This window comes from Cornus florida, unplaced genomic scaffold, assembly GCF_030987335.1.
Source record: "Cornus florida cultivar Cherokee Brave unplaced genomic scaffold, ASM3098733v1 CherokeeBrave_3.0.0_Hap2_Chr10, whole genome shotgun sequence".
Lineage (NCBI taxonomy): Eukaryota > Viridiplantae > Streptophyta > Magnoliopsida > Cornales > Cornaceae > Cornus > Cornus florida.
Window position 1 is genome coordinate 64,499,519 of NW_026775580.1, and position 15,999 is coordinate 64,515,517.

Here is a 15,999-nt window from a genome sequence, read left to right on the forward strand (position 1 = left end):
CATGCACATTTCACATTAGGGTTTTTTTCGAGTACTCCACCGACTCGCAGTATATAAACTACACAGTTTTATCTCTACCGGTGCGGTGCAGTTTGGTCTGCCCTCCCAAAAAAAATTTACTTTCTCTCTCTAGAATTTTCTCTCTCATCGTCGACGATCAGTTCCGTTTGGACCTCGGACGATTTATCCCCACTTTACCCTTCCCTCTCCTCTCTTATCCTCTCAAAATCCCAAAAAAAATTCTCAAAAAAACCAAGGTTTGATCTTTTGAAGGTGTGTTGTTTCAGTGTAGTTTTGTTGTGTTGTCTCTCTAGGGTTTGTAAGGTTTGATTTCATTAAACATAAGGAGAGGGGAAAAAATCGAAAAAAAAAGGAAGGATTTGAAGATTGCTCGTGGAAGAGATGGCTCAGATTCTAGTTCAGCATCAGAGTCCTCCTGTTTCCGGACCGAATGGTGTGGCGGCGAATGCGAATTCTGGCGGTGGTCAGTTTCTGTCGACGTCTCTCTACGTTGGCGACCTTGACTTCAATGTCACCGACTCGCAGCTCTATGATCTGTTTAACCAAGTGGGTCAGGTTGTGTCGGTTAGGGTTTGTAGGGACTTGGGCACTCGGCGATCTCTTGGTTACGGTTATGTCAACTACAGCAACCCTCAAGATGGTCAGTTTTTCTCGTGTGTTTTTCTTTATATTGCTGGTTATACGTGTTTGATTGTAATTGTAGATTGATGTATTATGAAAGTGGCTAGCTACTGTTAAACTTGTATGCCTTAAAACTTGAAATGATAACATTATATTAATTCCTGTTCTCTTTGTTGTAAAGATGGTTTAATTAGTATGTTGGTGGAACATCAGTAGAATTGGGTTATTGTCTTATTAAGGAACATGGAAAATGGATTGTTTTATTAATATATAAGTGAAAATTTGGTATATTGTCTTACTAATGAACGTGGAAAATGGGTTGTTTTATTAATTAACATATAAGTGGGGATTGGGCGTATAGTCTTGATAAGGAACATGGAAAATGGATAATTTTGCTAGTATATAAGTGAAGATTTGGTGTATTGTCTTAGTAAAGAACATGGAAAATGGATACTTTTAGTAACATATAAGTGAGATTTGGGTGTATAGTCTTAATAAGTAACATGGGTAATGGATTGTTTTATTAATATATAAGTGGTCATTGCTAGATTATTGCTAATGCAAACATGGCGGTTCTATGCATTCTTAGATGAATTTTATAGTTACAAGAACATGAATAATGGATTGTTTTATTAGCATATGAGAATTGGTATATAGTCTTAGTAAACATGTATATTGGATTGTTGTATTAATATATAAGTGCTCATTACTAGATTATTACGGCTGTTCTATGCATGTTTAGTTGAATTTCATAGTTATAAGAACTGGGGGGACAATTTTCCAAACAACTGGGAATCTTGTTGCATGAGTATGTAGTGCATTTCTTTTTCAGGTAGGTACTAGGTAATGGTAATCTCTTACAAAAGTAATGCCTAAGACATACTTTTGCTAGTTACAATGTTGAAAAAAATTCATTTGGACTTTTAATGGTTGGCGTGCATGAGTTTGCTGGTTCTATTGCTGCCCTTCAATTCAAATAGTATATTCAAGTGCTCTGTTTATGGTATATTGCATTCGGTATCTTTGTACTTGCCTGCTATGTTCTTTACTCATTCACGTATTCAGTTAAATGTGGAAGAAGACCATATTGCTCCTAAAAGAAAGAATCAGAGTGCTCTATTTTTTGAGTTCTTGTAATCATTTTGCTCATTCCTATCGTACAATATATTGTTGCTCATTCCTATCATAGATATCTATTTGGATCTTTCCAGTTACAAATATATTATGTCTTGTTCTCTTGTTCTTTTAAAAGAACATTATTCTCTCTCTGTTATTGCATGTAGATGTTTTTTATTACCATATTTGACATTTTGATTAACTTCTACCACAGCGGCAAGGGCAATGGATGTACTTAACTTTACTCCTCTCAATGGAAGGGCTATCAGAATTATGTATTCTCATAGAGACCCTAGTATTCGTAAAAGTGGTACCGCAAATATATTTATAAAGGTATTGACACTTTTACTCTGTTTGCTTTTGTTTATTAGTTGTGGATATGTTGCAATCCGTTGAACTTGTAGCTTTTAGAGAATAATCAGTGACGTGGGAACAGGAACTGTAAACTTCCACTAACCCGGTTGATTTAAGGGGCAGGCAGATAAATATACTACTTCCACGTCCCCATCTTCAAGACCCAATTATAACTTTTAGTGTTTCCACAACAGCCGCACACTCAATTTTCAATATTTTTATTTAAAGCTCTAATTCTTCTCAATATCTAGGAACCTGCACACCTCTGTGGAAAATAAAATCTTTGCTTTATTCTTCTTATAATACCTGACATTCTTGCCTCCAGCCATTAATTTTTCTATTTTTTTATATTCTTAAAAACATTTTTACAAGAGAAGTACAATTTGGTAATCAGATAATACTAATTAGAAACCATTTCTTGAATAATACCAAAAGCAGCAAAATGTTCTAGTTTGAAAAGTTTACTTCTTAAGCATAAGAACTTTGAGAAAAGCATAATTTTTGTTAGGAAAATTTTAAAAACTATAAATATGATTATTAATTAAGAATTCAAAATTCTTTCTTATGATTTTAATAATTTGTTTCAACCTTGTAATATGATGTCTGTTTGATAAATGAAAAACAGAGTAGCTAAAAAAGTTCACTTCTAATAGAAGTAAAGCTAACACTCTACCCCCACCTGTAAAACAACCCCGTATAGAGAAATTTCTTTAGAGCCATTGATCTTTGAATGAGATTTTTTAAATAGTTTTTTCGCCTTCATATATACATATACTGAATTTAGAGAATTCTGCAATAAGTACACATTGGATTATTTTGTTACTGTTATGGGACAGTATAGCTTTGAACACACACATCACCTCAGGGATGCTGATGTTTTTATGTGTTTGCCTTTTACTTGTATTTGCTATTCATATTTATTTCTCTTGTAATCAATTAAATTTTTTTTTTCCCCTGCAGAATTTGGACAAAACAATTGACAACAAAGCATTACATGATACTTTTTCTAGCTTTGGCAACATCCTTTCTTGCAAGATAGCTACCGATCCTTCTGGCCAGTCTAAAGGCTATGGTTTTGTACAATTTGATAGTGAAGAAGCTGCCCAAAATGCAATTGACAAGTTAAATGGCATGCTCATTAATGATAAACAAGTTTTTGTTGGACATTTCCTTCGTAAGCAGGAAAGAGACACTGTTATGAGCAAGACCAAATTCAATAATGTATACGTGAAAAATCTCTCAGAATCTGTAACGGATGATGATCTTAAGAAATTTTTTGGTGAATATGGAACAATTACCAGTGCTGTAGTGATGAGGGATGCTGATGGAAAATCCAAGTGTTTTGGATTTATCAACTTTGAAAATGCAGATGATGCTGCTAATGCTGTTGAGGCTCTAAATGGAAAGAAATTTGACGACAAGGAATGGTATGTTGGAAAAGCCCAGAAGAAATCTGAAAGAGAAGTTGAACTAAAAAGTCGTTTTGAGCAGACTGTGAAGGAAACAGTTGACAAGTTTCAAGGGGTGAATTTGTACATCAAAAACTTGGATGATACCATTGATGATGAAAAGCTGAAGGAGCTTTTTGCAGAGTTTGGTACAATTACGTCATGCAAGGTTTGGAATCTCTATTACCTTTTTAATTGATTCAAATCCCCACTTCATCCATTTCATTTCCCTTTTCATTTTGGGACTTCAGGTTATGTGTGATCCTAGTGGAGTAAGTAGAGGATCAGGATTTGTTGCCTTCTCGACTCCTGAAGAAGCATCTCGAGCTGTAAGTTTATTTGTTAGTGTACTTTTTTTTTTTTTCAATATGAAGTTGATTTTCATGTGATAGAGATGTTCCTTTCTTCTGTCACGGAATTCAGTCCCTTTTTTCCCCTTCCCCCCACCCTTCTCTTTAACTACAGCTTGCAGAGATGAATGGTAAAATGATCGTCAGCAAACCCCTTTACGTTGCACTTGCGCAACGGAAAGAAGAGCGAAGAGCAAGATTGCAGGTAATATCACTGAACATTTCTAGGTGCGTCATAGAATAATAATTGTTGCTGCATTTCATGGAAAAGTTTTATGCTTGTTATGGTTTGCCAAATAGATATTCACCACTAAATAATATGAATGCAAAGAAAATTGATTTCAATCTTTTTATTGGAAATGTTGGTTGTTATTACTTGTCTAATAGAGATTGTGTGACAAAATTTTCTTGGCTTGTTCATTAGATCGTATTTTTGGTATCATAAAAGATACATTTCGTAAGGAAAAATGAGAATAGAATGATCTAAATATTGATCTTTCCATATAAATCCTTGTAAATTATGTGCCAGACATGGTTCTTTCCTATGTTACCCGGACTCGGGTACGGGTGTCGGACACGGGTACGTGTCTAGAGGTCGGATCCACCAATCTATTTAATTATAGGACACGGGGACACGGAATAAAAGTGTCCAAAATTCGGACACGGGTACTTGGACACGGCATACAAAATATTAAAAAATGAAAAATTATATTAGTGATAGTCTAAATTTAATCAGATAGGCAACTAAGCATGGCATAAGGCAGCAACTAACAAGATAACTTAGATAAGTAAGAGATGATGTTAATTCATAATTGTTAAATAAGTTAAATAACATGAAGAAAACAGAGAGGGAAAAAAAAAAATAATATAATATAATAAAATTGGGGAGAAGATTTTTCATGAGTACTGTTTTTTTTTTGGGAAGGTAAATGTATTGTACTGAAAGAATTTACAGCAGTCCAAAGCTTCAACCAATGGGCCAACCCATAAGTTAAACAGCCCATAAGGTAAATATTGTGTTGAAAGAAAGAATTTACAGCAGGCCAAACCCTCAACCAATGGGCCAACCCATAAGTTAAATAGCCCATAAGGCCTTACAGATGGATTAAAGACGTATTCAGTCTAGGGTTTCCTAAACTAAAGAAGTCTAAGCCAAAAATCATCCGGTTCCAAGCGGCGACGCAGGTGACGCACTAGCCGCACCGTGCACCACCGTGCTCATCAGTCTGGAGGCTCTGCCGGCGGCCGTATGAAGGAATCAGGCAGATCCCACGTGAGTATCATTCTCCTGGAACAATCAGAGTCTTTAACCACCATAGATGATACTCTCTGCCTTATCAATACTAAATAGGGTTATTCTTGTCAAAAACCCACCACACACACACAGTCACACACACACACATATACGCACAAGAGAGAAGAAAGAAAAGAAGTCTCAGATCTTTTGAGGCGGCAAAAACGCAACTTAATACGGAGTACTACACATTATTTTCTAATTTTTTCATCGTAAACAAATGCTTTAATTATAAGGTTAAAAGTGTAAATTTACACTTATTTCAAACGGTCAATTGTGGTGAGTGGGTTACAGCTGGTAACCCACTAACCACATATTTATTATTATATATATACCATATATATATATACTACTACCATATATATATACACACATTTCTCAAGGACAATGACAGGCAACTGTCTGCTGAAATTTATTTACGCGTCAGAACGTGAACAACACGCTCCAAATAGGGTAAGTTTCTATGCAAAATCAACGCGTGAAGAACCCTCGTCTTCTCCAAAACTCCCTTCCTGAAAATCACGGTGAAACCAGTAATTTCCGACCACTGAAATAAGTGTTTTCTTCAACGGCCGTGTCCGATCTTGACCGTACAAGGTCAGACGCATATCCCGTGTCCGTGTCCATGTCGTGTGGTGTCGACACAGACACCCTCGCCGGAAACGCCGAGTCCAGGTAACACAGGTTCTTTCTACTTTCTGGGCTAGATTTTGAATATAATTCCATTAACTAGTGCATAAATAGATGGTCCATATGTTTGTAACAATGTTGATAATTTATGTGTGACAAACTTGTTCTCTATATTTATATCTATATCTGTGCTATTATTAGAATTACAAAGTGTTTCCTTTCATTATTGTGTTTCAGGACATTATTTATTTATTTATTATTTATTTAATAAATTTATTTTTCCTATTATATTCTCTTTCCAACTCTTTCCTTAATATAAATTTATCTTCTTTTTTTCTCTCTCTAATTCTATTCTTTTTCTAACTCTTCCCATTATATAATAATTTAGGGTTCCTATTCTTTTTCTAACTATTTCCTAAATATAAATTTTCCTTTTTTCAAATTCTATCTATTCTCTTTCTCACTTTTTCCATTATTATAATAATAATCTATATCTATTACTATTTTTAAAATTACAAGGAGTTTCAGATCAATTTTAATTTTTTATATTATTTTATTTTGTTAAAAAAGTGTAAAAGAGTTTTTATTAAACACAAACTCTTCTATATATATATATTTTTGATAAGTAAACACAAACTCTTCTATTTTATTTTAACAAGATAAACAAAGAGTTTTCATCTGACACTAACCCTTTTTTTTTTAGTGATAAATACAATCTTAAACACAAACTCTATACAAACTCTATACATAATAGAAACAACTAATTATAAAAGAATACTTAATTGGGAATAATAATTGAAATTAAATTTTATTGATCGTATTTTATATATCTATTTTTTTTTATATATAATGTATTATTAATAATAAAATAAAATTCTTTTTCCATTGCATTTCCTTCTCTATGAACTACTAAGAATTATATTTGAACTAAAAAACTAAATTATTTATTATTAATTTAATAAACCTTTTTTTAATTAAACAACAAATTGAAAAAATAGGAAAATTAAAGTTACTAATTAATTGTTTATAAACTCACCTTTTATCTACTTGCATTGTACATGCCCTTTTACTAGTATTCTAAAAAGTTCCCGTATGTATAAATTTAGTTTTAGTGTTTGTTCACTCATTTTGTAAGATCTTATGATCCGTTCCTATAGATTTCTTAATTGCTCATTTTCTAGTGGTTCAAAATGTCAGCAATCACTATTGTGGTTTTTTTTTTTTTTTTTTTATTGCAGGCACAATTTTCACAAATGAGGCCTGTTGCAATTGCACCTTCAATTGCTCCTCGCATGCCAATGTATCCTCCTGGTGCTCCAGGGTTGGGACAACAATTATTTTATGGGCAAGCTCCGCCTGCTATAATTCCTCCCCAGGTAATGTCTTTATTGCAATTTTTTTTTGTCCATTTTCACATATTTGAAATAGAGAGGATAACATGCTCGATACGGCATGAGTTCTAGTTTCATAGGTTTTTCTTCATATGAATGTGGGAATTGTCTGATTCCATCTTTGTCCTTCGGTTTGAACAAAGGAAGGATCTCAAAAACCGTTTTTTCTAGCTCATTACCAGGGGTGGACAAAACCTTGAATTGGGCTTGCCTAAATGCTTTAGCTGTTTTGTGTGTGTTTTTTTTATTTAAATTTTTTTATAGAGCTTTTTTTAATATTTTTTATTTTTATTTTATTTTTGTCCATTTTCACATATTTGAATAAGAGACTTTTTAGTTTGAAGTGCATGATTCTTTGTGGCTTGACCCATCTCTCTCTCTCCCTCTCCCTCTCCCTCAAAACACAACAGAAGAATTGTCTGATTCTATCTGTCCTTCGGTTTGAACAAAGGAAGGATCCCAAAGCCCGATTTTTCTAGCTCGTTACCAGGGGTGGGCAAAACCTTGAATTGGGCTTTACTTAAATGCTTTGGCTGTTGTGTATTCTCTTTTTCTTTCTTTTTCTTTTTAATTTTTTTTTAATAATATTTGTCTAACAACTATTTTTTCGTTTTAATGGTTTTACTGGGCTGTTATTTGAATTTAATGGATTCAATGCTTATATAGCTCTTGAACTGTTGGCACTGCATTTGTTACCTATTATAAGTTGTTATAATTTGTCTTACTCGGATCTGTTTGTCCTTGTGCCTTTGATTTTAGAAAAACAGTTTTACTTTGGCACCGAGGTTCTTGTCGTGATTTAGCCAAGTCACACCCGAGTAGAGCCGAGGTTGCGGGGAGATGCAATTTCACATGTTACTTGGCTTTGAGGTTTTGAACTCGGTGTGGTTTGGCTGAGTCACACCTGAATAGAGCCAAGGTCGCAGGGAGATGCAATTTCACATTTGACTTGGTCTGACGAGGCTGAGTTGACTTTTGTATGGCTGTTTGCGGCCCTTAATGGCTCCGTTATGTTTGTAACATAGACTAGAAAGGCAGGCTGAACTACATTTTGTGTTATATATGTCCCCAAAGTATTTTAAAATGTTCAATAAAGCACCTACTGTCAGCTAGCCCTTAGTAAGTACCATTAGTCATGTACCATGACACATGACTTATTTGAGACATAAAAACCCAAAAAATTTCTTATCCTCTTCCAACAGTACCCTTCCTGGTTACTTTCTCTCTCTCTCTTTCTGTGTTGAAAATTTCTTATGAAATGTTCTGTTGACATCTAGCATTAAATTTGTATGGGGTGTGTGTATTTATATATATTATTTTCCTGATTTAACTTGTATTTTTGTAGGCTGGATTTGGTTACCAGCAGCAGCTTGTTCCTGGAATGAGGCCAGGTGGGGGTCCCATGCCAAATTTCTTTGTGCCAATGGTTCAACAGGGCCAACAGGGCCAACGCCCAGGCGGGAGACGTGGAGCTGGTCCTGTTCAACAAGCTCAGCAGCCTGTGCCACTGATGCAGCAGCAGGTTTAGTTAATATGTTTGTTTTTTTTTGTCCTCCCATAACTTTCTGACCCTCTTTTCTACAATCTGAGAATTAATTCTTGATGTTCATTTTCAGATGCTTCCTAGGGGACGTGTGTATCGTTATCCACCTGGTCGCAACATGCCAGATGTTCCTATGCCAGGTGTTGCTGGAGGAATGCTTTCTGTTCCATATGACATGGGTGGCATGCTACCACGAGATGCTGCTATGGGACAGCCTATGCCAGTTCCAGCTTTGGCTACTGCCCTTGCAAATGCAGCGCCTGACCAGCAGAGGACGGTAAGCTCGTTATCATGCTCTGTTATGCAGGCCTGCAGCTTCTATAATGATTTTAAGATTTGAAATAACTTTTTCTTTTTGTGGGTGGGTAGATGTTGGGTGAAAATTTGTACCCACTAGTGGATCAGCTGGAGCATGAGCATGCAGCCAAGGTTACAGGCATGCTTCTGGAGATGGACCAGACTGAGGTTCTGCATCTGCTTGAATCACCAGATGCTCTGAAGGCAAAAGTTGCGGAGGCCATGGAGGTCTTGAGGAATGTTGCTCAGCAGCAGGCTAACAGTCCGACTGACCAACTAGCCTCGCTGTCCCTGAATGATAATCTTGTTTCCTGAGTGTTGCCTGATCGACTGAAACACTTCCATGTGTCATGGTACAATCTAAAGGATGGTTTACTGGTTGTGAAAGCCCTAGATTTCATTTAGTACTTTTGTTATTTTGTTTTGGTAATATGTTGGATTCCAAAGGTTTGAAACATTATCTGTTTTGATTTTTGGATGTTTTTTTTTGAAAACTTAAGATTTTCAGACTTCTATGGTATGCCTACCTTTTGTGCCTCTTGTTTTAAATTGTTCCTTAATTGAGTTCGTCATCTTTAAAGATTTTGTTGTCTTCCAACATGGGTGGCCAAAGTAAATTGATTTTATTATTTTTTTATTTATCTTTCCTGGCTAATAACCTTTGGAACAACCTTTGGTGTTTACTGTGATCTTACTATTCATTGGCATGTTCTTTATAGATTGGCTGGCTCTAGCTGTTCTATTATAGAGGAGTGTGAAAAAGTGCTTAGCTGCAGGTAGTGATTTTGGAGTCTACGTAGGCCGGGCTTCCTGGTCTTTTTTCCTCGGAGAGACTTGCTTTTTGGTATGTTCAAGTTTTTAGAAAGTTGTAAATTTACACCATCTTAGATCAACCTGAAACTCTATTTGACATGCAGATTTGGTTTGGTGAAAATAGCTAGTAGTAGCTTGTAGAATGATAGGGAAATTCTGTTGAATGTCTCTGTGGAACTCGGGTCAAATCAAATTCGAATAATCGTGGGAAAATGTTTGAGAAAATGCTACTCATTTCATATAGGAAATATTTGAGTTGTTTCTGGTGGTTTAGTATCAGAGAAGTATATGTAATACTTGCATCTCTCTTTTGGTGAGTGCAAGGTAGGGTTCTCTTTCTTTTCTCCTCCTCCCCCTTTAATTTGTTCCAAGAGTCGGGTGAAAGTTGTTCATTGTTCATTTAACTTTTGCAAGGTGTGTAGAGAAAGACCCAAATATGTAAGTTGATAAGCAGAATTTTATTTCTTCAGTCAACAATGCCTATAGTATGTTCTCAATTTGAGCATCTGAAGATTGCACGAAAATTTAGACCAATTTGAAAACCTTGACAAGTATTCAACTTTGATGGTCTGAAAAAGAACATTATTTTTCCTTCACTTAAAGTCACATTAGTTGGTGTTGAATCCTAAGTCACACAAAGCGGGAGCGGGAGCATTAGAGTGGCAGATTAAGTCATACACAGGGAGAATTTGAGCGCGAGCGTGAGAGCGACACCTGTTGAGAAGGATTGTGTGACTTGGGTTGAATCCCAAACTTGCTGTGATAATGAGCATACTTCATTTTCTGCATTTCATTTCATTATTTCTTCTACTACTCACACCCTTCCCCTTTGTAGTAGAGAAAAATTGAGTATGGGCATTTGTGGGAGTGGCTACGAGGCAATCTTGATCCCTCTCGAGCATGTCGAAAAACATGCAAACACTAGTAGCATTCCTATTAATTTCCATGTGCACACTCGTTATCACTCTTGCAATTTCCAGCTGCCCTCGTATGCTTATACAACATGCTAGCCGATGTGGATCAATTCAAGTTTTTATGATTCCCAATCTTTTGAGAGAGAAATGTTACAATTTGGCTCATGGTTGCAAATGCATAAATTAAATCTTAACCCTTGAATATATAATTATTTTTGGTTAATACTTGAGGTGGGTATACATTTTTCTGTACACCAGGAATAAGGGAACAATTCTGATGACAAATAATACATACATCCACTTGTCTTTATAGGGATTTGAATCATCAATCTTCTACTTTAAAATGTGTAACAAAAGACGAAGCATATACAAATTTATAATCATGAAAATATTAATTCAAGCCGGAATGAGCCGTAGGCTCGGGCTTGAGCCACCTGTATCTCGATTTAGTGCAGGATCATACATATATAATGGTTTGAAAAACCATGAACAAATCTTTGATACAACCACAGTCTCTCTACAATGGTTTGGCAAAAACGTAAATGGGGATTGGATTGATGATAAAATAGAATACTGGGTCGCGAATAGTGATTCGAATGATGATGAAGAAAGAGAATTCTTGGTTCAGTTCTCCACTAAAAGAAAAAGAAGAAGAATGATCGAATTTTATTAAGCAATATCTCGAGTGCATGAAAGAAAGCCGAAATAATACACTAGTTTATGTCCATAATTGAATTTACAAATTAACGACACTGTACCAAATATCTTTATCATCAAGTACATATGTAACATGTTTGTTGATATACACTATCAAAAGACTAGAATTGGAGTATTTTTATGAGTCATGTGTGACCTCAGGAAGAATGGAAAATTGTTTTGTTTAATTATTTATTATAAAACGGCTGTTACGCAATATGGTTGTCCAAGTAGTCCATATGGAGAGGTTGAAAGCTTGTTCAAAGGAACGACCTTTGAAAGGAGTGGGAAAAGAAGCATTACTAGGACCAAAAACTCCAACAACGATTGGCCCACGAATGAGATATGAATAGTATGGTAGGAGGGATATATGCTTATATAGCATATATATCTGTATATATGTTAGACCTTTATAACGTCCATTCATCTTTCTTGATGGACTACTTTTAATTCATGTTCACACCTCCTTCGTAATCATGATTGTTAACAATTTATATATATATCATTTAAAATTTTATCATAAGATCAATTTCATGGTTCTTGTCACAAAATTTTCAATATTATATCTTTATTTTATTCCTTTTAGAATGGTCGTGCTGTGGAAAAAAAAAAAATTTATAATACCAATGAGATAAACGTTCGAAGATGACTTTATTTTTAGGGAGTGTGTTTTTTTTTTTTTTTTTTTTTTTTTTTTTTTGGCTTGACAAATGGAGAGACAAAGTTAGGAAACATGATAAGTATATCTCCTAACTAAGCATCTTTAATAGGAATTCCGATCCCTTTACGTGGAAAGGATTATGTGTCTTACAGGTGATAATATTTGACACGATACGAGATAAGTGGGTTTAGATTTGGATTAATCATGTTCGTGTTGATATGTATTAACTTATTAACTAAACGTGTCGTGTTCGTATTTAACCTTGTTAATACGATAATAATACGATTAACCCGATTAACTAACCGTATCGTATTCGTGTAAAAAATGACCTATTTAGCTAAATGTGTAGAATAAACATGTCATATTTGTGTAAAAAATGACTTAAACGTGACTTTTCGTGTCATTTCGTGTCGTGTCAAGGCTTGATCCATTTATTAAACGGGTTACGCGTATTGTGTCGCATTACACGTATAATGTCAAGGGGTCTTGACACGATTAATAATCGTGTCGTATTCGTATCGACTCTAATTGTGTTTGTGTCATAATCATGTTGACACGAACACGACCCGTTGACACGAATTGCCATCCCTAGTGCCACATATAGATTGTTGGTGCAACACATTATGTCGTAGTGCAACATATATAAAAAAGAGTTAATTTAATAAAAAAAAGCACTTTAGGATGCCTTATTTACTACAATATAAATACTAAAAAATAAACACATCAAAAACACTTTCGGCAAAAGTAATTATAAATCTGTCAATTTTTATTGTTTATGAATACATGGAGACCAAATTACCCTTAAGTACTTTTTAAAATTTACTAAACTAACCTTGATTCTCTTTCCATCTCATCTCTCTAATTTACTAAACTAACCTTGATTCTCTTTCCATCTCATCTCTCTAATTTACTCCTCTTTCTTAGACTTAGGACACATTTCAATTACTTTGTCAACGTCCTATACTGATAATGATCCCCTTTTTGGCAACTAAAGTGTTCTTTCCACTAAAGAATGGAATAAGGGCGTTACACTGAAAATTATCTAGAGATTCCAAAGAATCGGGATCTCCAACTTTGAACCCTTTATCTTTGGCTCTCGCTCCGTAGGGCTTGTAGGAGGCAGTCATAGCGATTGAGCGATGCCGGAAACCAATGATTGTTGGTGTCCATAGTGCTTGTGTTGGCGGTGGTTTTGACAACTCATCATTACCGCCTGTATATATATAATTACAGAGTTCTGATGCGAGTGAGATGGAGGAAAAAAGAAGTAATGGCAGTGGCCGTGATGGTGAATGAGGTGGTTCTGCTGCAGCAGTGACTGTTTAGACAAAAATTGGAACAATTTAGATTTGAATAATTTAAACCCAAACCTAAAAAACTTGCTTGAAACTTCAGATTTGTGTAAATAGATTATCATGTACTTCTATTCTTGGAATTTCCTTACCTGTAATGATAACTATGGTTAGATAGAGACCTACAATTTTTGCTAATGCATTTTTTGGCAGATCCCACGTGATGAAACTTAATTCAAGAAGTATGTTCGTGCAATACTTAAGCGCATTGAAGTTTTATTTTGTTTAAGTGTCAATTTTACATTCTTAAGTGCAAACCTTGCATTATTTAGCAAAGGTTTTCCATTACTGCAGTCACCGTTTTACTTTGCTTAAGTATAAGTTTACAATATTCAGTAAAATTTTTACATTATTTTGTAGATGTTTTATACTTATGCTACGTTTGGTGTGCAGGAATGGAATGGAATGCAAGTGGGAATGGAATGAGAATAGGAATGGAATGGAATGGTCATTCTCATTCTATTGTTTGGTTGTAAATATGAAATGTGTAGGAATATAATGATAATAACAATTCTAATGTTTGGTTGGACCAATTTAAAATTTAGAATGGAATAAATTTCTAATTGAATTCTCCAAAATATCCCTCTTAGTAAGAAATAAATTAAATTAAATTAACAAAATGATATTCTCTAATAATTTTTTTAAAAATAAATGGTGGCAATGGCGGCGGTGGATGGTGGAAAGCGGTAGCAGTGTAGGTGGTGGTGTTGGAAGGCGGCGATGGTGGCAATGGTGAAAATTGGTGGTAGTAATGGTGGTGGAAGGTTGCAGTGGTGTTGGTGGTAGGTGGTGGCAGTAGTGTGGTGGTTGTGGTGGAAGGAAATAGTGGTGTAACTATAGTGGTGGTGGAAGGTGGTGGTGGAAGGTGGTGGTGGTGGTGGTGATGGAAGGTGGTGGCAGTGGTGGAAGGTGGTGGGTGATGGTGAAAGGTGGTGGTGATGGCGGTGGCGGAAGGTGGTGGTGGTGGCGATAGTAGAAGGTGATGGTGGCGGTGGTGGAAGGCGGTGGAAGGTGGTGGAAGGCGGTGGTGGAAGGTGGTGGCGGTGGCGGTGGCGGAAGGTGGTGGTGGTGGTGGTGGCGGCAGTGGTGGAAGGCGGTAGTGGAAGGTGGTGGCGGTAGTTGGTGGTGGAAGGTAGTGGTGGTGGTGGTGATGGAAGGTGGTAGATGGCAATGGTGATGGTGGAAGGCAATGGGGGAGGCGTTGGTGGTTGTTGAAGGAGACGGCGGTGGCGGTGGTGGTGAAAGGTGGCGGTGGCTGTGGTGGAAGGCGGCGACGGCGGTGTAGGGTGGTGGCGGTAGTGGAAGGTGGTGGTGATAGTGAAAAGCGGTAGCAGTGGTGGTGGTGGAAGGTGGTGCCAGTGGTGAAAGGTGATGGCGGCGGCGGTGGTGAAATGTGGTGAAAGGCGATGGCGGCGGTGGTGGTGAAATGTGGTGAAAGGCAATGGCAGTGGTGGTGGTGGAAGGTGGTGGTGGTAGCGGTGGTAAAAGGCGACGGTGGTGGTTGTGGCAAACGGTGGCGGAAGCGGTGGTGAAAGGCGGCGCCGGCGGCGGCGGTGGCAGCGGCGGAAAGTGGTGGGCGATAGTGAAAGTCAATGGTGGTGGAAGGCAGTGGTGGTGGTGAAAGGCGGAGATGATTGTGGTGGAAGGTAATAGTGGTTTTTAGACTTAGAATATGAGGGTGTTTTGGGAAGTCGATTTTTAAAAATAATTTACTTGGGAATGGAATGGCCATTCCATATGTTTAGTTGTGGAATGGATTTTCATTCCCATGAATGAATTTTCATTCCAATGGAATGGCCATTCTCACTTTAAGTTGCATACCAAACAAAGGAATGGTTGGAATGGGCATTCCATTCCATTCCATTCCTGCACACCAAACGTAACATTAGGTTCTTAAAGGTAATTTAGTCTCCATGTATTTATGAACAGTTAAAAGTGACGTATATGTAATTATATTTGCCTAAACTGTTTTTTGATGAGATTGTTTTTTAATGTTTACATTATAGTAATTAAGGTTTCCTAGGTGTTTTTTTTTTTTTTTTTCACCCTAAAAAAATAGTTGTTGCATAAGCGATGCAAATTGTAACAATGTAATTATGCATGAAAATATAATTGTTACATCAACAACGTAAATAAACAATAGGGCCGCGAGCGAAAAACATTCTTATGGTATGCATAGGGAGTGTATAACCCCCTATAGGTTCTAGAAAGTTCCTTATATTCAATTTTAGAGTAAATAAGGACCTAAATGCAAAAAAGGCTAAAGTGTCCCTCTATAACGGAATAAAAAAATTAGGTAAAAAATTAATTAAATGTGAAATGACTAAACTGTCCCTCTTTTTTTTTTTGGTTTCTTCTTCATTAGCACGGCCGCGGTAATGTAACAGCGACAACAACTTGATATGTTCAGCGTTGGTTCAATGTGTGTGTATATATATAAGGGTAATATATATAAGGATATTATCGAAAGAGATAAGGGCATTTTTGAAATTTTATAT

General features: G+C 36.2%; 1 protein-coding gene across 1 annotated transcript; it reads left to right on the forward strand.

Moving 5' to 3' along the window:
- The first annotated feature begins 270 nt into the window (after nt 1–270).
- Nucleotides 271–9,614, forward strand: LOC132278944 (polyadenylate-binding protein 2-like). Its single transcript, XM_059780851.1, has 9 exons — nt 271–661; nt 1,973–2,091; nt 3,073–3,729; nt 3,812–3,889; nt 4,026–4,115; nt 7,073–7,210; nt 8,571–8,747; nt 8,842–9,045; nt 9,138–9,614. Exons 1-9 carry the CDS (start codon nt 403–405, stop codon nt 9,378–9,380), a joined length of 1,965 nt encoding a protein of 654 aa, XP_059636834.1. The 5' UTR covers nt 271–402; the 3' UTR covers nt 9,381–9,614.
- Nucleotides 9,615–15,999: the final 6,385 nt, after the last annotated feature.

Bases quoted from the DNA above. Each gene is read 5' to 3' on its own strand.
- LOC132278944 (XM_059780851.1), top strand. From the start codon at position 403: ATGGCTCAGATTCTAGTTCAGCATCAGAGTCCTCCTGTTTCCGGACCG. The intron at 4,116-7,072 runs GTAATATCACTG...TTTTTATTGCAG, and splicing joins AGCGAAGAGCAAGATTGCAG to GCACAATTTTCACAAATGAG. The intron at 7,211-8,570 runs GTAATGTCTTTA...GTATTTTTGTAG, and splicing joins CTGCTATAATTCCTCCCCAG to GCTGGATTTGGTTACCAGCA.